The 18,921-nt window shown below is 56.9% G+C and overlaps 1 protein-coding gene across 1 annotated transcript in view; it reads left to right on the top strand.

Moving 5' to 3' along the window:
- The window catches only part of LOC120505555 (E3 ubiquitin-protein ligase RNF213-like), a 49,303-nt gene extending 32,854 nt beyond the window's left edge, over window positions 1-16,449 (top strand). The window contains 24 exon segments of the mRNA XM_039716216.1: window positions 95-223; window positions 475-579; window positions 818-938; window positions 977-1,154; window positions 1,488-1,647; window positions 1,959-2,139; window positions 2,864-2,955; window positions 3,243-3,494; window positions 3,696-3,828; window positions 4,379-4,462; window positions 4,772-4,952; window positions 5,066-5,267; window positions 5,358-5,435; window positions 5,726-5,923; window positions 6,190-6,313; window positions 6,662-6,848; window positions 7,136-7,307; window positions 8,206-8,340; window positions 8,687-8,726; window positions 8,828-8,940; window positions 9,043-9,111; window positions 9,680-9,808; window positions 13,275-13,360; window positions 13,844-16,449. Of these exon segments, the coding sequence (XP_039572150.1) occupies window positions 95-223; window positions 475-579; window positions 818-938; window positions 977-1,154; window positions 1,488-1,647; window positions 1,959-2,139; window positions 2,864-2,955; window positions 3,243-3,494; window positions 3,696-3,828; window positions 4,379-4,462; window positions 4,772-4,952; window positions 5,066-5,267; window positions 5,358-5,435; window positions 5,726-5,923; window positions 6,190-6,313; window positions 6,662-6,848; window positions 7,136-7,307; window positions 8,206-8,340; window positions 8,687-8,726; window positions 8,828-8,940; window positions 9,043-9,111; window positions 9,680-9,808; window positions 13,275-13,360; window positions 13,844-13,871 (3,177 nt within the window). The 3' untranslated portion in view covers window positions 13,872-16,449.
- Window positions 16,450-18,921: the final 2,472 nt, after the last annotated feature.

Here is an 18,921-nt window from a genome sequence, read left to right as displayed (position 1 = left end):
CTGAAAGGCCCCGGTGCTTGGGAGGAAGAGGAGATTCTGCCTCCTCCAGCTGGGTGGTTGTCCCCAGAGCTGTGCATGGCTGTTCCCTTGGCAGGTCCAGCACAGCCAGTCCAACCACATCGACCGGTACCTGGTGTGTGGGGAGCGGTACCGGGCCCTGCGTGACGCCGTGGGACGAGCCATGATGGAGGGCACGGCCCAGGGGCTGCTTGAGGCCCAGGAGGTACAGCCCTGTCCTCCCCCAGACCCCTGCTGGGCCCTGTCCTCCCCCCAGACCCCTGCTGGGGTTTGCATGGCCCCAGCCCTGCTGTGCCCTGGTGGGCAGTGTCTGTTCCCAGCACCTGGGGGCCTCTGCTGGGAGCTTACTGGGGCTTCTGCTCAAGCACGTTTGCTTTACTTTCCACCTGTACATCCCATCACTGCAGCTGGGGCAGCTCTGGCCTGTCCCCTGCTACATCCGTGGTTCTTCCCCAGGCCTCCAGCAGCCCCCCAGCTCTGGAATCTGCCCACCTGCTCCTGGCCATCTTCCGAGAGGTCACTGCCCTGTACGGGGATCCAAACCTTCATCCCAAGCAGCAGGTAGGACACTCCCCTTTGGCAGCTTGTGACAAACCTGCTTTGTGGGTAAGGGTGAGGGGCATCTAAATCAGTGGTGGAGCTTTTGCTCCTGTGCTCCAGCCAGGGTGATGGCCTGAGTGAGCAGGCTGGGGAGGTTTTGGGAGCAGGGTAACCCAGCATGGGAAGCAGCTGCCAGTGCTCTCATTTGGGTGGGGGCAGTATCCTGATGTCTTTAGCTCTTTCCAATCTGTGCTTTCAGCAAACAGAGGTGATGACTGAGTTCATCCAGAGCTGCCAGGTGCTGAATTCCCCCGAGCTGCAGCACTTTGCAGTTGCCCTGGTGAAGAACACCCTGCCCGGGCTGGCCGTGGAGCCACGGGGCCACCAGTTTGTAGCAGGGTTTGAATTAACCACTTAGAGGCTGGATTTTTGTTGCATTCCCTTTCTCTGCTGGAGAAGCTGTTGCTCTGGAATTCAGTGTTCTCCTGTTGCTTTTCCCAGTGTGGGCTCCCCATGGAGACGAGCCGCTGTCCCGACTGCCACGTCCCCATTGGAGGCATCAACCACAAACCCCTGCAGGGCTTCCATCAGTCCAGGTGGGCTTTGCTGCAATGCCTTTGCAGGGCTAAATGATGTAGGACTTGCCTGTGCTGCCCTCAAAGACCAGAGGTACCAAGCACTTCATGCTGCTCTCTGGAAGGTGTAAGGAGGAGATGTCCAAGCAAGAGTAATCAGGCAGCAAAACCAAAGAAATCTGCTTTTCTGTGCACAAAACTAACTGGAAGCCTTCACTCTCCTGTGGCACTTGGATTTGGCAGCTTTTATGGCATTCAAAGATATTATGGGTCTAGAAGTCATTGCTGGGTATCAGATATCTTGTGTGGTTTTTGTCAAAGTAAAAAAAAATAAATATATGCACTTTCCTACAGTATTCAGGAGGACAGAACTCAGACTGGCCACATACTTGGAGGTGTTAAGAACAGAAGAACACTGGGAACATCTGACAGGGGCGTGTCCCCCATGGTCTTTGTGCTGCTCCGTTTGCTCACCCACCTGTCCATGCTGCTGGGAGCCTCCAGAGACCCTCAGGTATCTTCCAGAAATGCTTCCAAGTGGTCACACAGAATGTAAGGGAACTTTTGTATGCTGCTGGTCCTTTTCATCATAGTGCCAAGTGGCCAGGGCAGTCTGTCAGACCCAAATTCCCTCCCTCCTTGCCCAGGAGGGATTTTGGTTAATTCCTGCACTTCCATGCAGGCACATCCACCCAGCCCTGCCTTGATGGGCACAGGTAGCAGGAATCCCACAGGTGGGAGTGCCTGGCAGGACAGAGCTCTGTGTGCTTTGTGCTTCCCTAGATGTTTTTGGCTGTGCTAAGCTCTTGCCTTTGTTGTCTTTAGTCCCTGGAAAGCATGATCAAGCCAGCAGTGGATGACGTGGTGAGCTTCCTGCAGCAGCACGTTCAGGAGGACTTGGCACAGCTGACCAGGATTTTGGGGAAGAGTGTGGATGACACTATCAACATCCTGCACCTGGTGCTCAGCAGCCTCCTGCAGGCCCCCCAGCAGCAGCCAGGCCAGTGTAAGGAAAGCCACCTGCCCTGTCACACCTGGGGCTGTGGTTGAAGGGCTGTGGCCATGCAGCCACCTTCCTGATAAACCCCTTCCAACAGCAGCAGCTGAGCTGAAGAGGAAAATAGAGAGTTTGAAGCTTGTTTCTTACTGTAGGGAGGGAAGAATTTTCAGCTGTTTGCTACTTTCAGTCGAGTACATGGGGTTTGCAAGGTTTGGTGCAGTCAATAACTCTGAAAATGAATTATTGACAAAACAACCTCGTGACAGATGGGCAGAGCTTGCAGCTCCTGAGCAGGGCTGCTCTCCCAGCACTCAGCTCGTGCTGTGTGCAATCCCTGTTCTGTGCTGCCTCTCAGTCACTCCCAGAAGCTCTTTGGGAGAAGAGGGATGGCACAGTGGGGTCTGGAGTCGCTATGGTACAAAGGCATTAATGTGGAAATAGCCCATATTTGGAGGGTGAGACAGCATGAATCAGTATTCCAAGCTTCACTCTGTCATTGATCATGGTCTGACCTTGGACAACCTGTTCAATATTTCTGGGGTTATGAAGGAGTTGTGTAAATGTCCCCATCATTCACATGAAGCTCCTGGAAACCTGGATCACTGTGTGATGTTTGGGTGTCACTCTCCAGCTGGACCAAGCTACTCAGTTAACTTCTAGCACCTGTGAATCTGTGCTTTCTTTTCACTAAAATATTGCAGATTTAAGAGGTGAAATATTCCTTTTGCAGGGCTGGTGCAGTTTGATGATGTTCTCTCCACCAAGGAGAAGAGAAACAAATGGGAAGAAATTGCAGACAAAATTATTGTTCCTGAATTGAAGGTGAGAAATCTGCTGTGCAGAGTCAGTAGCTGAGCAGTTCAAAATCCACTGGAAATCTATGTGCTGTAATATCTGTGCTACACTTTTCACCTGGCTGTTCCTAAAGCCAGCCCATCCATGGCACAGCTGCAGGTTAAGGATTAGCCACCTATATTCTGCCTGGGGAGATGGGAGCCTGAGACTGGGGCTGTTCTGGGATGAATTTGTATATCTGGAAAAGCAGAAATGGCTTAGCTCAGCTGAAGGTATTTCACAATATCCAATCATTTGTTATTATTTTAATGCAGGATTTGGATAAAAAGCTACTCAAGTTAAACCAACTGATACAAGAGGATGAGAGACTCTCTTCCAACCCCATAGTGAAGATAGTGTATGGGGACCCAGCTGCATTCCTGTCCCAGCTGCCAGGGGACAGCCACGTCCACCACTCCAAGATGTGGAGCTGCCGCAGGAGGGTTTCCGTGGAGAACCTGGGCCACGTTGTGCAGCAGAAGAATGCCAAGGACACTGTCCCTCTCCTCTGGAAGTTCCTGCAGAAGGTGGGGGTGGCACAGGGGTGAGAGCCTGGCATTGCCCAGGACTAAACCACGTTTGGATTGTGTCAGTACTTGCTATGATCTTGAGAATGAACACAGAAAAGATTGTTGTCTTTTAAACATTGAAGAAGTAATTACATAAAAGTATTCCCAACTGGTTTGTCCAAGTACAACCTTACCCACAGGCTCCCTTTCCTCTTCCAGGAAAGTGAGCTGAGGCTGGTGAAATTCCTCCCAGAGATTCTGGCTCTGCAGAGAGATTTGGTGAGGCAATTCCAGAACACAGCAGAGATTAAACACTGCTCCATCAGGGAATTCCTCAGGGAACCCCACTCAGGTGAGACTGCCAAAATTGTAATTAATGAAACAAAGTGCTGGATTGTCCAGTTGAAAGTGAAGGGGAAAACTCACTTTTTCCTTTTAACTCTCGCCCAAATGAATTGGAGATTTGGATAGGACTGGAAAAGTTAGCAGATGACTTTAAAGGGAATTAAGTACAGGAGATTTTTTATGAGGGGTGGGAACCCTGTGCAGTGCAGCAGTGGTTCTGTGGGCTTTTTAAGCTCAGCCCTAGAGCAGGGCTTGCCTAAAGAGTGGAATGAATGTTCTTCCCTTCCATTCATGAAGTTTGTGGCAACTTCTTCAATTGTATTTAAGTACAATTACTGATGCTTTTAAGTACTTATGGAAAAGTACATAAAGGTCATACAGGAGCAGACAACAATGGAAAAATAAACTGAGCAAATTACGCCATTTGATACCTTTAGAAAGGTGTTTGGTGTCTGTTTAGTCTCTTGAGCAGTTGCCTGGAGTTCAGTGGTGTGCTCTGAAGATCCCTGTATTGGAGAAAAGGTGTTTCATGGATTTGTCTTTTTGTTGTTTCTCAGATGTGATGAGGGACCTGTTAGAGAGGAGAGTGAATGTGTTTCTGTCTGTCTGGAACAAACTGAGAAGCTCCCTGGACACCAATGGTGAGCAGCTTCTTTCCCAGCCCTGTTCCTCGTTCTGAGTTCAGGTTCCTCCCATCACTGATGCTGAGGCATACCTTCAAAACTGGGCTTGGCCATTGAATTTTAAGAATGTAGGTACAAGGGGAGGGATTTGTTTCCCTGTTGTAGTATTCTGACCTGAACCTGTTTCCTTCCTCACCTGACCTTGTTCCCTTTTGTGCTCATCCCTAACACTGAGCACGGGCTTTTCCCAGGCTCGGCACCTCCCCCTGCCCTGGCTCAGCCTGGGCTGGCTCTGGGCCTCCTCAAACACTGCTGTCTGTATTTCAGGGGAAATCAAGCTGCCTAAAGGCTACTGTGATGCCGAGCTGAGCCTGGACAGCAGGCTGGAGGTGCTGCTGCCGCGGCGCCGGGGGCTGGGGCTGTGCTCCACGGCGCTGGCCAGTTACCTCATCGGGCTGCACAACGACCTGGTGCACTCTGTCAACAGGCACACCAAGGAGGATGACAGGTGTGCTGCTGCTCCGCTGCCTGGGCTCTGCTGCATCCCCTGCTCCCTCTCAGGCAGCTTTCCCTGCTCCACAGAGGCCTCTCCCTCTGAACACAGCCCTTTGCTCCCTGCAGGTACCTGGTCAGCCCCTCGGAAGTGGCCGACCTGCACGTGATCAGTTACGAGGTGGAGAGGGACCTGATCCCTCTCATCCTGTCCAACTGCCAGTACAGCATGGAGAAGGGAGGGGAGACCTTGCAGGACTTTGATCTGGAGAGGATCCAGCAACAAGTGATCAGCAAGTTCCTGCAGGGGAAGCCACTCATCACGCTGACGGTAGGAGGGGCAGGGGCTGGGGCTGTGCAGCCACGAGGGCTCTGGGAGCAGCATTCCAGGCTTCACATCCATGGGTTTCTCTCCTGACAGGGAATCCCCACCCTGGTGCACAGACATGACCGGAACTACGAGCAGCTGTTCAGTGATGTCAGGAACAAGCTGGAGCAGGTGGGTTTCTGCACTGCAGGAAGCAGGGCAAGCATGAAATCCCTGCTTTTCCAAGGGTTTTCTGTGCCTTGCCTTGTCCATCCAAAGGCTTGCCTGCTGATTTCTCAGCGTGCCTTGGGTACGTGCAATCTGGCCTTGTGCTGTCAGTCAGGATTTACAAAGAGAAAGGAGATAGTTCAGCGTTTCAGTTTCCTAAATCTGGGGCTCTGTTGTCTCCCATGACTTGAGCAATTGGAACAGAAGAAGGAATGGCTCTAAAACAGTATTAACTGTGACTTTGTGGTTTTCAGAGTGCTCTGCCCGGTTCTGTGATGAACATGATCAGTGGGGAGCTGCAGTCCTACAGCGATGTGTGTGATGCCCTGTCCCTCACTGAGATCACCCTGGGCTTCCTGGCCATGGCTGGTGAGAATGCTGACATGCTGCTGACTGAGTACATTGAGCACGTTCTGCAGATGGGGGATCAGACAAACCCTCACGTGCTGCAGGTGAGTCCTGAGGGCAAAGCTCAGATTCTTGAGGGGTAAAATGTGATTTATGCTAAATCCAGCCTGTGTGACAGAGCCCTCTCACTTTCCCACTGCCTGTTGTGGGATGAAAACTGGATTATTGAGGGCAGCTGGGGAAGGATGAGAGGAGAGATGGGCTCCACCCAGGCCAATATGAGCCCTGTGCTGAGCTCTCTCTGGGCAGGGCAGGCTGGGGACAGGCTCCAAGGACATCCCTCACATCCACAGCTGTCCTTCTCTTCCAGGCGCTCAGACGGTGCCAGCTGAGGCACAGCATGGCCCTGTGGCAGCTCCTGTGTGCCCACAAATCTGAGCAGCTGCTGCGCCTCGGCAGGGTATGGCACCCCCAGCCCCTCTGTGTGAGCTCCTCTGCTCTGCTCTGCCCTGCCTGCAGCTGCTCACGTGTGTGTTTGGGTTTTTCCTCCTGCATTTGTTTGGGGCTTGTTGCTTGTTCTTTGGGTTTGTCATTATTGTTTTTACACCTGCTGTGAAAAGCAGAGGGGCTGTGGAGGAGGAGGAGGGTGAAACAGACCCAGCAGCTCGGTGTGAACCCTGGAGGGACACAGCTCCAGAGCCACTGGAGGAACATGAAGGATTTTTTTTTTTTTTTACAAACCACAGTGCCCTCGTGCTGGGGCAGGCTTGCTGCTTTCCCTTCTGCACTGGCTGCAGAACCGGCTCCTGCCCAGCGCCCCCGCCGCGGCGGGACCCGCACAGGGAGCCCTGAGGGCCGTGGCGCCTCCGCTGCCTTCAGCGCGGCCCGCCTTGGCCCGGGCCGGCTTCTCCCCTTCCCTTTCAATAAACTCGTTCAGCCCCGCGCGGCTTCCCGGCTCCTTCCGCGCTCGCTGCCGGGCTCCGAGCCGGGACCGCTGCCGCCGGCCCGGAACGGCCGCCGCTGGGAGCGGTAACGGGGCTGGGGCTGGGAGCGGGAACGGGGCTGGGGCTGGGGCTGGGAGCGGGAACGGGGCTGGGGCTGGGACGGGCCCCGGGGAGCGCCCGGCGGCGCCGCTGGGAGCAGGAACGGGGCTCGAAGGGGCCCGGCCGCGCTCCCACAAGGCACGGGCACTCTCGGGAAGCGCCGCCGGTGCTCCGCCCTCCGGTTGGGGTCTGGGGCTCCCCGGGGAGCGAGGGGGGCGCGGCTCGGGCCGGGGCTCGGGGAGCGGCCCCGCTCTGAGCGCGGCGGCCCCGCAGGGAGCAGGCCCGGCTGAGGGCCGGCGTGGTGGAGGAGGACACCGAGGAGTGGCAGAAGGACCCGCAGTTCTCCGGGCTGCAGAGAGTGGGAGGTGTGGATTTATCCTACATCAAGGGGGACGAGAGCCGTGCCTGCGCCTCCCTGGTCGTGCTCAGCTACCCGGCTCTCGAGGTACCGCCCGCACGGGGCCGTGGGGCAGCGGGAGGTGGGATAGCGGGGAGGAATCTTCACTGAGACGGTGGGAAGTGTTCCAGGCCAGGCTGGACAGGGCTTGGAGCAGCCTGGGACAGTGGGAGGTGTCCCTGACATGGCAGGGGTGGAATGGGATGGACTTCAAGGTCGCTCCCGACCAAATCATTCCATGGTTTTGTGTGTGTGTGTGTTCAGCAAAACTTCCAATTGTGTGTTCTTCCCCCCCCCCAAAAAAAAAAAACAAAACCAAAACAAACAAACAAAAAAAAACCAACCCCAAAAAAAAACCAACCCAGAAAAAAATACTTGTAAGGATTTAGACAGAAGTTTAGGAAGGTGTGATGCAAACAACTCCCAGTTGCAGGAGGTTTGTGGCATGGCTGGGAACTCACCCAGGTCCGGAGCAGCTCCTGTGCCTGTTTGGGTAGCTGGCGCCCGTGGGCAGAGGGAGGTGTTTGCAGTGCTCCAGTGCAGAATCCTGTGGGTGAGCTCTTGCTGGGAACCAGCTGATAATATGGCCTGTGACACAGGAAAGCTTTTCCAAGCCCGCTGTGGGTCTCACTTCTCACAGTCATTTTACTTGAACTAATAAAGATTTTTGGTCTCTTTCCCAGCTTTCAAAGTAACATAAAAATTATCTTTCACTGTAAAAGCTCTAACAAGGAGAGAAATAAAGTTTGATGCTGTCTGCTGGGATTTTAATGAACTGAATCTCAAGTCCTGCTGTGACCTGCAGGGCAAGGCGGGAAGCGGTTTTGTGCTGCCTTACACCGTTTGTGTCCGTGGGTTTAAAAGGGAGGAGCAGGGCACGAAGCAGAGGAGGAGCTCTGGGGCGTGCAGGGGCTCTCTGGCAGGGTGCTGTCTGTGCCTGCCCCAGGTGCTGTACCAGGACTGCCGCATGGTGCCCGTCACCGCCCCGTACGTGGCCGGCTTCTTGGCCTTCAGGGAGGTCCCTGTCCTGGTGGAAGCTGTGCAGAGACTTCAGCAGGAGGAGCCCCAGCTCCAGCCTCAGGTGTGCTGTGCTTCCCTTGTCCCGAGCCGGGCTGACCTGGCTGCAGAGTCCTGGGGAAGGTGTTCTCCTGTGGCACGAGCATCCATTGCCTTCCCTTGGGGAGCAGGGATGTGGAGCTGGGAGCAGCCAGGCCTCCCATGGGAGCCTGTGGTGTGTGCAGGGCACTGCCAGTCCCACACTGCTGCTGCTTTAGGGTCAGGCTGGAAGAGCCTTACAGGGAGACTGAGGAACCAAGAGAGATTTCTCCTTCCCCCAGAGCCAGCATCCCTGGCTGGGAGGGAGCACTCCATCTCCTTGGAGTGCTCTCAGTGCCCTGGAAATAACATTTCTCCTTTGCTTTTTTCAGGTGCTTCTGGTAGATGGGAATGGCCTGCTCCATCCCAGAGGTAGGCTGTTCCTGAAGAGCCCTCCTCTCCTGCTCCCTGTGCTGCTCCTTGGCGTTCCTGTTCCCTGGTGTCCCGCAGCTACAGTGGCTCCTTGTTGGCAGGGTTTGGCACAGCCTGTCACCTCGGGGTCCTGACAGACCTGCCGTGCATTGGCGTGGCCAAGAACCTCCTGCACGTGGATGGCTTGGTTAGGGACGAGCTGCACAAGGAGCAGGTTAGGCCAGGCTGGGATTTGTTTCTGCTTTTTCCTATTCCAGGGGAATTGGTACAGCCACCTACGTGCTAATGAGCTGACTGTGTGTGTGTTTATCCCTAGGTCCGTTCCCTGCAGAGGTCAGGAGAGACATTCCCACTGACAGGCACCTCGGGGAAGGTCCTGGGCATGGTAAGCTGCCACTTGGCCACTTTACCCTCTCCACGGTGGGGCTGTCTCAGTGATCCCCTGCGGGAGGGCGGGTGTGAACAGGCGACCAGTGACACTGCTGGCCCCTTCCTGAGAGCTCAGGTGGCTGCAGGGAGTTGGCAGCTCAAGTGCTGGGAGCATTCCCGTCCATGGCTGTGGCTCCTGAGGTGCTCCAGCAGCCTGGATGGTGAGCTGCAGTCTGGGAGAGGTGCCAGTTCCCTGGCAGCTCCCCGGGATCGGGCTGGGAGCGGCTGATTCAGAGCAGAGCGGGAACAGGCAGCTGGGAGACACTTCCTGTGGGTGCTGTCAGCCTGGGCTGGCACAGCTCCTGCAGCCCAGAGCAGCCTCGGGCGTCTGGGGAAGGGCCACGGGGGACAGACAGTCCCTGCAGGAGACACCGGGATGGGGAAGGTGTTCAGGAAGGCTGGGAGCTGCAAACACAGAGCCACCACTCCCCCGAGGGCTCCAGCCGGCTCCTAGTTCCACTGCCCCTCTGCGTGTGTTCCAAGGAGCCTCTCCAGTGCCTGATCTCTCCTTTCTGGCTGGCCAGGTGCTGCGGAGCCACAGCAACAGCTGCAAGCCCCTGTACGTGTCCGTGGGCCACCGGGTGAGCCTGGGCACGGCCGTGCGCCTGGTCAGGGCCTGCTGCCGCTTCCGCGTCCCGGAGCCCATCCGCCAGGTACGGGGCAGGGTTTGCCAAGCCCTGGGCTGCTCCGAGCCTCAGCGTGCCCCTCCTCTGCTGGGGACACCCTCCTGCTGGGCAGTTCCCCCAGCCCTGGTGGTGCTCACTGATCCTTCCAGGGCCGTTCCCCTGACGCAGTGCCCGGCAGCGTTCCCAGCCCTGCCTGCAGACCCAGCCTGACTGATGCCCTGCTTGCTCGCTGCAGGCAGCTCCTGCCGTGCTGGTGTTAATCCCCAGGAGCTGGGAATGCAGTTTTCCCGGGTTCTTGGAGCCCAGCACAGCCCGCAGTGCTGCTCCTCTGGGCCTTTCCCGCTGCTGCACTCTGCACAGAGCCAGCAGCCAGCAGGTGACAGCACTGCATCACTGTCACCGAGCTGCAGCTGCCACCGAAGCTCAGCCTTGGCTGATTTTAAATCGCAGCAGAACTTGGGGAAAGGCTCTGGAGAAGCTCAAAGCCTCAGGGACTTCTGGTCTGGCAAGTGCTTCCCTTCTGCCTGGGGTCACTCTGCTGTTGGTGGCTCCACAGCCCAGAGCCAGGAGTGACCCCAGGGCCTGCCCGGGTGTCCCTGTCCCTAACACTGCCCTGGGACAGCCCGTTGGCATTGCTGCTGTGCCAGGCTGGTGGGGTCAGGGGTGTGCCCACCTGAGCAGCCCCGGGTGACCCTGCTGCTCCAGAGCTGCAGTGTTCCTTGGAACTGAGATTCTGCTTATGAACTACTCCAAAATCTTAACTCCTTGGAGCAAAGCAAGCCCTGGGGTGTCCAGAGCAGAGCTGCAGTTCCCAATCTCAGCCCCAGTACCTGCCAGACTGGAGGAGGCTGCCTGAGCTCCTTATGTAACCTGCTCCAGCCAGGGCCAGATGCCTCTGCAGAGCTCCGAGCCAGCTCTGCAGTCTGCGTGTTCACAGGGAAGGGAGAAGCATTCCCTTTGGAAACAGAAAGGTGTCTTGGAGCTTTTCATCACCCTCATTTCACTTCCAGCCATCTCCAGGATTTGCTCATGTTCAGAGACTCTTCCAGTTCCCTGTGACCTTTTTCTTGGAGTGATGGAATGAATTATTATCACTTTTCCTACAGAGAGATGAAAACTCCGACAGGGGAGCATGTTTACTCTAGAGAGATGGCAGGAGCTGAGGACACTTAAACCTTTCCATGGGCCCTGTCCCCGCTGTTCTTGCTCTGTGTGGTGACTGCCACAGCTCTTGGCACAGGCAGAGCTGAAAGCCTCAGCTCCTGAGCACCTGCAGCTGCAGTTAGGAAGTAGGAGGCTGTGGAGAATCCTGCCATGGATGACTGACGTGGCCTTTTTGCCATGGTGTGTCTCCAGAAACTGCAGACCTGATAGAAGTGCTCACAGATTTCCCAGTGTCAGGAAAGACCTGTGGATCACCAGGTCCTGGTCTGGAAGTTGTGGCAGGCCTGGAAATGAAGTGGTCTGTGAGAGCTCAGCTGCCACAGCTCCTGAGGATTGTGTGAGGGCAGCATGTGCAGTGCAGCTGCTGTGGGAGCTCAGGCCTCCTGTTTAGGGGATGTGGTGCTTCCCAGGAATGCACGTTATCCAGGCAGGGTGCAGGAGGGGCTCCATTTGCATTCAGCCCATGGTGTGGTTGTGCTGCCAAGGAGCTGGCTGTGGTGCAGATGAGAGAAGTGAGATCTCGGAGGAAGCAGGGGGATGAGCTGCCCTTGTCACCTGCAATCAGTATTTACATCCCACTCTGTCCTTGTTCCACGTGCCAGGCCAGGCCCAGCCAGGAGAGCTGTGCTCCCTGTGAGATCCTGCACGGAGCTCCCAGGCAGGAGCTGCCATCCCAGAACAAGCAGCACAGCACTCACCCTGAATGGCCCTGGAACAGTCCCAGGCCCTGCTGAGAGAGCTGCCCTTGCTCCTGGCAGAGGTCAGAGCCCTCCCTGGTGCTTGCCCACACTGCTGCCTGCTCATTCCCAGATCCCTGTGCCCAGCAGGGAAGCACAAGCTGGTGCCACTCTCCAGCTGCCAGGGATTGCACCAGGAACCTGCTCTGCTCTCTCTGGGTCACGTTCCTGCTTGGCTGCTGCCCAGCCTCCTGCTCACTTGGTGCTTCCTTCAGCTGCCCCTGGGTGCCCAGCAGGTTGGGGCTGCCCCTGGAGGGGCTGCTGGGACAGCCTGAGGGTGCTCCAGCCCACCAGGAAGGGCAGGCCTGCAGGGCACCCTCTGTGAAACGCTGACCACTTGCCCTCAGAAGAATGAGAGAAGGCATCAGCCTCTCCTCTGGGGCTGGACAGCAGTCACTGGTGTCCTGAGACTCCAGCTGCCTTTGGGGACATCCCCTCCAGGCCTGCTGTGCCCAGGGAGCACCCTGGCCCCTCAGGTAACAGGCAAAGCAACATTTCCACAGCCCTCTGAAAATAGCCCAGAAAATAGCCCAAATCTGTGAGGATTATTGCTGGACAGTGATCCATCTTATTGATTAGCCTGTGTTAATCACCACCTTAAGCTGACTCCAGTGCTGTGTTAGGAGTGAGCCCTGCCTGGGAGCTGCCACCTCATCAAGCACTAGCTGATGTTCTCAGCAGAATGTGGTTGGGGTTTTTCTTCCCTAGAATTGTTGGTATCTGTTGCCTCCTGCTCCTTGCTCTGCCCATGGGGACTATTGAGCAGCCTCCTCCCCTGGTTATAAAATCCATCACGTAATCGCTTATCCTGAAGAGTGATCAAAGTTATTTGTCAGTTTGGTTATGAAACTGTCCAATTATAGAGAGAAGGGAAAAAAAATCTCCCAAACAAACCACCCCTTATGTAACTCTCTCCTTCTCAGCTGGCAGGAGGCTCTGCAGTTGTGGAGCAGGTTCCAGCAGCAGGCACAGCCTCCACCAGGGGCTGGGGGTGAGGGGCCTGGGGGCTGCCAGGGCTGCAGGAGAGGCTCCTGGGGAGCAGCACGGGGTGGAGAGCAGCAGTGCTTCAAGGACAGTCCCCAGGGGTGTGTTAACCCAATTTCTGAGCTCATCACCAGACACTGTGAAGCTTTTCCAGCTGGGAAGGTCACATCCTGCTTTGTTGGTGGGGAGAGACACTGCCTTTGAGGTGGGCACAGCAGCTGCTCGGAAATGGCACAGAACTTTCTAAAAGAGAAGAAACTTTGAAGGACTGTAAAAATCAACTGCCAGTCCTCAAAGTTGGCCAAGAGCTCGGGGTGTGCTTGTGATGACATCAAGGGTCTGCTGCTGGTGTCGTGCAGCACTAGAGGGCTGAGCAAACACTTCAGGGTCGGGGCAGGAACACCCAGTAAGTGCCCAGCAACACTTCCTAACAGTTCCTGGGACATGGCTGGTGCTCTCCTTGCCCCAGGCTGTCGTGCCTTGCTGAGCCATCCAGTGTTCCTGGTGGGATGTGCTGGCAGCAGGGTGGGTGGGCACTCTGGGATAACAGGGGAGGCACCAGCCAGGCTGCTCAGCCCTTGCTCACTCCTCTCCCTGCTTGCTTCCAGGCTGACATCAGGTCCAGGGAGTACCTTCGGAAGCAGCCCTGTGCTCCAGTGGAGGTGCTGGAGGCTGTGCCTGCCAGCCCAGAGAGGTGGGTGTGTGGGCAAAGGGCATCTGCTGGTGGCATGAGCTGCAGTAATGGCATTAAAGGTACAGGCAGGGTAACAAGGTGAGCTCAGTGGGGAGCTCGGGACATGTGCAGCCTCCAGAAGGTGATTTCTGCTCCCTGTGGCCACGCTGCCTCACACGGTGCTGCCGGCAGCGCCGTGTCCTGAGCTGGGCAAGGGCAGTGGGGATTTGCTCTTTTTTCAGCACTGCTCATAAGCAAAGCCCTAACGCCCACAGGTGTGACCTGAGGAGGAACAGAAATACCTGCAGGGAGCTGGTTTTGGCCCCAGGTGTTGGGGAGGGTCAGAGTCCCCCTCTCTTACATAAGGTGGGCCAGTGGGTGTCAGTTCAGGGCTAAATCTGCCCCTGGAGTGCAGCTCAAGCTCACCAAGTGCCAGTTGTTTGTGCCTGTTGGCTTCTACTTTTTGTAAAACTTGTTCCTACTTTGTCATTTTTATCCCTGCAGCAAAAAGGAGGATGAATTGGAGGATTAGTCTGTGCCAGAAGAAAGTGCAGAGCTTCTCTTCGCTGGGTTCTCTCCTGCACCAAGGCTGAGTCCTGCTGGATGCAGGAGCCCAGTGCCACCCTGGGGGACAGCTGTGCCAGGCTGTGTCCCCCAGGCCAGCACCAGCCACTGCTCAGGGAGAATCCATGCAGTGAATTTCTCAGGGTTCATTTTCAAGTACTGTTAAAACCTTTGTGTGAGCAAAGGCTCACGTGTGAGTGTGCAACACCTCACTGGAGCCCTTGTGCAGCTGCAGGGGCTGATTTACAGAGGTGCTGAGGCATTGCCACTGCAGAGCCAGCCTGTGTCTCCCACCACACCTCTGTGGCACAGAGCCCTCCCTTCCCACTGGTTTTGGAGCAGCTTCCCCCTGTCCCTGCAGCTGTGCCATTCCCCCTGCACGTCCCTGGGGAGCAGCAGCCCCACTGCCCAGCTCTTCTGGAGGAAGGAACATCTCAGGGGAAAGGATGGCAGGAATCATCTCCCTCCCAGGAGCATGGGGAGGTCATTCCTGACACACAGAGTGCTCCAGGATCCCAGGCTGGAGATCTGGCCCAGCCCCAGCTTGGCCTGAGGAGCAGAGCCCAGAGCCTCTGTGCCCAAATCATCCTCAACCCTCATCCAGTCTGCAAGACCAAAGCTTCTCCAAGGTGTGGGATCCTGGCTGAGGTTGGGAGGTGCTTCCTGACTGTTCTGAAGAGCAGCAGGAGCAGAAGGTGCTCTGGAAGATCCTGGTGTGGCTGTGTAAGATTCCAGCCTGAAGAGGAAGAAGGATGTTTTCCTGGGGGTGGGGAGGGGTGCTCAGGTCAGGCTCCTGTGGGCTGTTTAACCTCAATTTTGCATACATTTCTTGTACAACTTTTGTTCTTTTCTGTCTTGGAGCTGCTCTGGGTGGGGAGGACAAAGCCCAGCCTGTTGTGCGTCTGCTGTCTTGGGGTCTGAACCAGGTGGGGAAAGGGAGGCAGTGACAAACCCTGCTCCCCTGGGGCCATCTGGGCAGGTCTGGGGCTGGTCCTGGCAGCACTGGGGACGGGCACTGGCAGAGCACTTCCCTAAAAAGCCTTTGCTGACAGGTTTTAGAAGCCAAAGCTGCAGCAGCTGCAGCTCCCAGCCCTACACAGGAGCCACCTCTCCCGGGAACCTTCAGAGCTGCTTCACATGAAGGTTTGTCTGTGGGTGGAAAACCACAAGGAAGCTGCTCCTTTGATCCTGAGGGCTGCTGCCAGCCCGGGGCAGGGGGAGCACTGGGGCTGGCTGTGGCAGGGGACAGGGGACACAGGGACAGCTGTGTCCTCCTCTCCCTGCACAGCCACAGAACCTCCTCTGCCACGGCCTGTCCCATCCTGAGGGAGCAGGGTGGGCACAGAGCCACGGCCAGAGGGACCAGTTCATTCCTCATTCCAGCCCCACACAAACCAGTGACTTCTCTGGCCATGGGGACAGTCTCCTAAAGCCTGTCACAAATTCAGGCATGGGTGACAGAGTGGGCAGGGGACAGCTCCTTCCTAGAGCTCAAGGGCAGAACACCAGGGAAATGCATCTGGGCTTCTGATTTAGCCTGTGTGGGAGCTCACAGGGTCATCCCTGGCTGCTTCCAAGTTCTGGGTGACACCACTCCCACTGCAGATCCCCCCTGGGTGTGCTCAGCTGTGGGAGCAGCTCCTCCAGGATGGCCCTGCAGAACCTTCAGTGTGGGGACTGGCTTCTCCTGCCCTGCTGAGTGCCTGGTTTCATCTCATTTTTAACGTCTCTGGTTTTAATCCCTCATATATTGGTGACTTTTTTGTGCTTCTGATTGGTACCTGACAATGGGAGATTTGGGGTGGGCTGGTCAGGGGAGGCTCTGCAGCCACAGCTGTGATTTGGGTGGGAGCTCAAGGAACTGAGCCCAGCTCGGACAGGAACGTGAGGCTGTGGCTGCTCAGGGTCTGTCCCTGGGTGCTCCTGCTGGGATCTGGGTGTTTTGATCCATGGAGGGTCCGTGTGCTCAGCCTGTGAGGGATCCAGGGCTGGGGACACTGCAGGGGACACTGCTGTCCTCAGCTGCCCTGAGCCCTCGCAGCTGCCTCTGCCCTGGGGGTGAGGGGAAATCAGGTGAAAAAAAAAAGGCAAAAAACCATAAAAACCAGCTCTGCATCAGTGTCCTGGCTTCCCTCTGCGTGAGGCTCTGAACTCCTCTCCTTCCCAGCCCAGGTGAACTCAGCTGACTCTGGGTGGAGTCGCGTGGGAGGCTTTGGGAGGGGGATGGTGCTGCAGGGTCCTGGCAGCCCTGCAGAGCCAGGGGCTCTGGCTGTGCCTTTGGGCTTTGCCTGGGCCCTGGGATGCTCTCCCAGCTGCCCAAACGTGGCAGTTTAGTCCTTCCTAAAGGAAGGGACTAATCTCTGTGTTTGGTGCCTGCTTGTGGCTCTTTGGACACAATAAGGGATTAACTTGGTCTTTATCTAATTGGTTTATAACCCTGGGAAGGGAAAATCGCTTTGTAATGCTTGAAACCTCTTAACAGAAGCTCAGAGAGTGGAGCTTGAGTGTCCTTCGAAATAAACTCATACATGGCTTGTCTTTTTTAACTCCCTGTTTGCTGGAAATTGGCTTTTCTGGGTGTTGGGAATCAGAGAATGTCTGTTGCTGACTGGTTGTAAATCCTCCTGTTATCACCAGGGGGGTTTTCTCTCCACCATTTCCACCTGGGACTGGCTGGGAGTCTCTGGAGGTGTCTCAGGGCTTGGTGACCCCCCTGTGCTGCTGGGGAATGAGCTGTGGGGCTGGGGCAGGGATGTGGCTGCCCAGTGAGGCCTCCTGGGTGACAAACCGGGGCAGAATTGCTTTGGGGTTGGTTTCCTGACTCCCAGGTGCTGAATGGCTCTGCTGCAGCTTCTCTGGGTCTGCTCTCCCTGTTGTGTTTGGATGCCTGGAGAGCAGGAAGGAGGATCCCTGCCCTGCCGTGTTTGTCTGGGAGAGGGGAGAGGAGCTGCTCTGGGATGCAGGGCTGTTTGTCCGTGGGCTCTCAGGAGGTCTGGGTGAGCAGCTCCGTGCCAGGTGCTGAGGCTGGGTGGGATGGCATCCCACCTCCGTGTCTGCAGCTTGTGGCAGTGTAGGTGCTGCCTGTGCAGTCTGAGCTCCTGTGACTCAGGGTTTGTATTTTGGGCCACTCCTGCCGAGGGTGGGGGAAGTGTTTCGCTGGGATTTCCCCCCTCCCTGCCCCCCGTTCTCATTCCTCTTCCCCTTGCCTTGGTTGGGCAGGTTTAGGAGGGGCTGTTTCCCTCCTGGCTGCCCAAAGCAGGCCCAGCTGCAGGTCTGGGTGCTCAGCTGGGTGTGGGGCTGGGCCCAGCAGCTGAGCCCCTTCCTCGCCCATTCCCAGAGCCTTTGGTGTTCGTGGGACAGCTGTGTCCCCTGGATCTCAGAGCATTGCCCAGCTTTGGGCTGGAAATGGACGATTTTGGTGCGGCTCCCCCCTCCTGTGGCAGCTGAGGCCTCTTGGATGTGGTGGCTCCTGGACAGAGCCCGGGTGTGCAGAGGGAGCTGGGGAACATCATGGCTCCCTTGCAGGGCTTTTGATTCCTTTTTTTGTCCTTTTGTACTTTTTATTTTTCCCCTTCCTTTTGTCCTATAAATAGTTCTCCCCCCTAACTGCTCTTCCCGTTGTTGGTGTTGGTTGATCCTCCCTGATCCTCTCACCAGAGCCCCACCAGCCCCCCCAGCTTTATTTTAAGGCCCCATTAATTAAAAGCAAATGAGTGGAATTTCTCTTGACAAGCAAATTAATAGCAAATGAGATGATTATGAGCTGTGTCATTAGGGTGATGGAGCAGCTTGTGCAGGGCTCAGCCCAAAGCAAGGCAGCAAAGCCCTGGGGCAACAGCTCTCTCCTGTTGGGGGGCTGGAAGGTGCTCCCTTCCCCTCTGGGGCTGCTGGGTGGAATTTTGGTAGCCAAGGAGTCATTGATGCTGAGCAGAGCCGGGCTGAAGGAGGAGGAGGAGGGGGCAGAGCAGAGGTGCAGGGGGTGGCTGCTCGTGGATGCTCTGGGTGTCCCCATGGGCTGGGTCTGTCCGTGGGGACACGCTGGGAGTGCCTTGTCCCCACCCCGGCAGCGCCATCAGCTTTAAAAACACGACCCAAGGCTATGGAAGCAGCCCGTGGTTAATTCCTGGGCTGGTTCCCACCTCGGGGGCTCGGTGCAGGATGTTTCCTTAGGAACACGCTTTTTCCTGCTTTTCTTGGAGCGCCTGCTTGGCACGCCATGCCTGTGCCTGCAGAGCCCAGCTGGTCAGCGCTCGCCCGGAGCCCAGCCAGGCGGGGCTCGGTTCTGGGGCTGGGCTGGGGAGCAGGGCTCGGTTCTGGGGCTGGGCTGGGCTGGGGAGCAGGGCTCGGTTCTGGGGCTGGGCTGGGGAGCAGGGCTCGGTTCTGGGGCTGGGCTGGGCTGTGGAAGCAGGGCTCGGTTCTGGGGCAGGGCTGGGGAACCAGGGCTCGGTTCTGGGGCCGGGCTGGGGAAGCAGGGCTCGGTTCTGGGGCCGGGCTGGGCTGGGCTGGGAAACCAGGGCTCGGTTCTGGGGCTGGGCTGGAGCTGGGACTCGGTTCCGGGGCTGTGCTGGGGAACCAGGGCTCGGTTCTGGGCTGGGCTGTGGAAGCAGGGCTCGGTTCTGGGGCCGGGCTGGGGAAGCAGGGCTCGGTTCTGGGGCTGGGCTGGGCTGTGGAAGCAGGGCTCGGTTTTAGGGCCGGGCTGTGGAAGCAGGGCTCGGTTCGTGGGGCTGCGCTCCCGCGTGGGAGGCTCCGCCGGCGGCTCCCGGCTCCTGTTGTGACTGGAGCCGCGTGTCTGGCGAGGGAACAGCTCCTGCCTGCGCCGAGGAGGAGGAGGAGGCGATCAGCCGGGCCGGCGATGGAGGGACAGCCTGCGGGAAGGGAGGAGAGGTGGTGCCAGAGCCGCTCTGCCCCCGTGCATCACTTCAGGGACAAATATCCGCTGTTTTCCCGAGGAGCAGCGCTGCCTGCTCTAAAATCCCCAGCGATTCTTGGGAGAGTGTTTGGAGTCTGTGATAAATCTG

This window comes from Passer montanus, unplaced genomic scaffold (assembly GCF_014805655.1).
Source record: "Passer montanus isolate IOZ18808 unplaced genomic scaffold, ASM1480565v1 scaffold35, whole genome shotgun sequence".
Lineage (NCBI taxonomy): Eukaryota > Metazoa > Chordata > Aves > Passeriformes > Passeridae > Passer > Passer montanus.
Note: the sequence above shows the minus strand (reverse complement) of the source record. Positions and strands in the feature narration are given on the sequence as shown.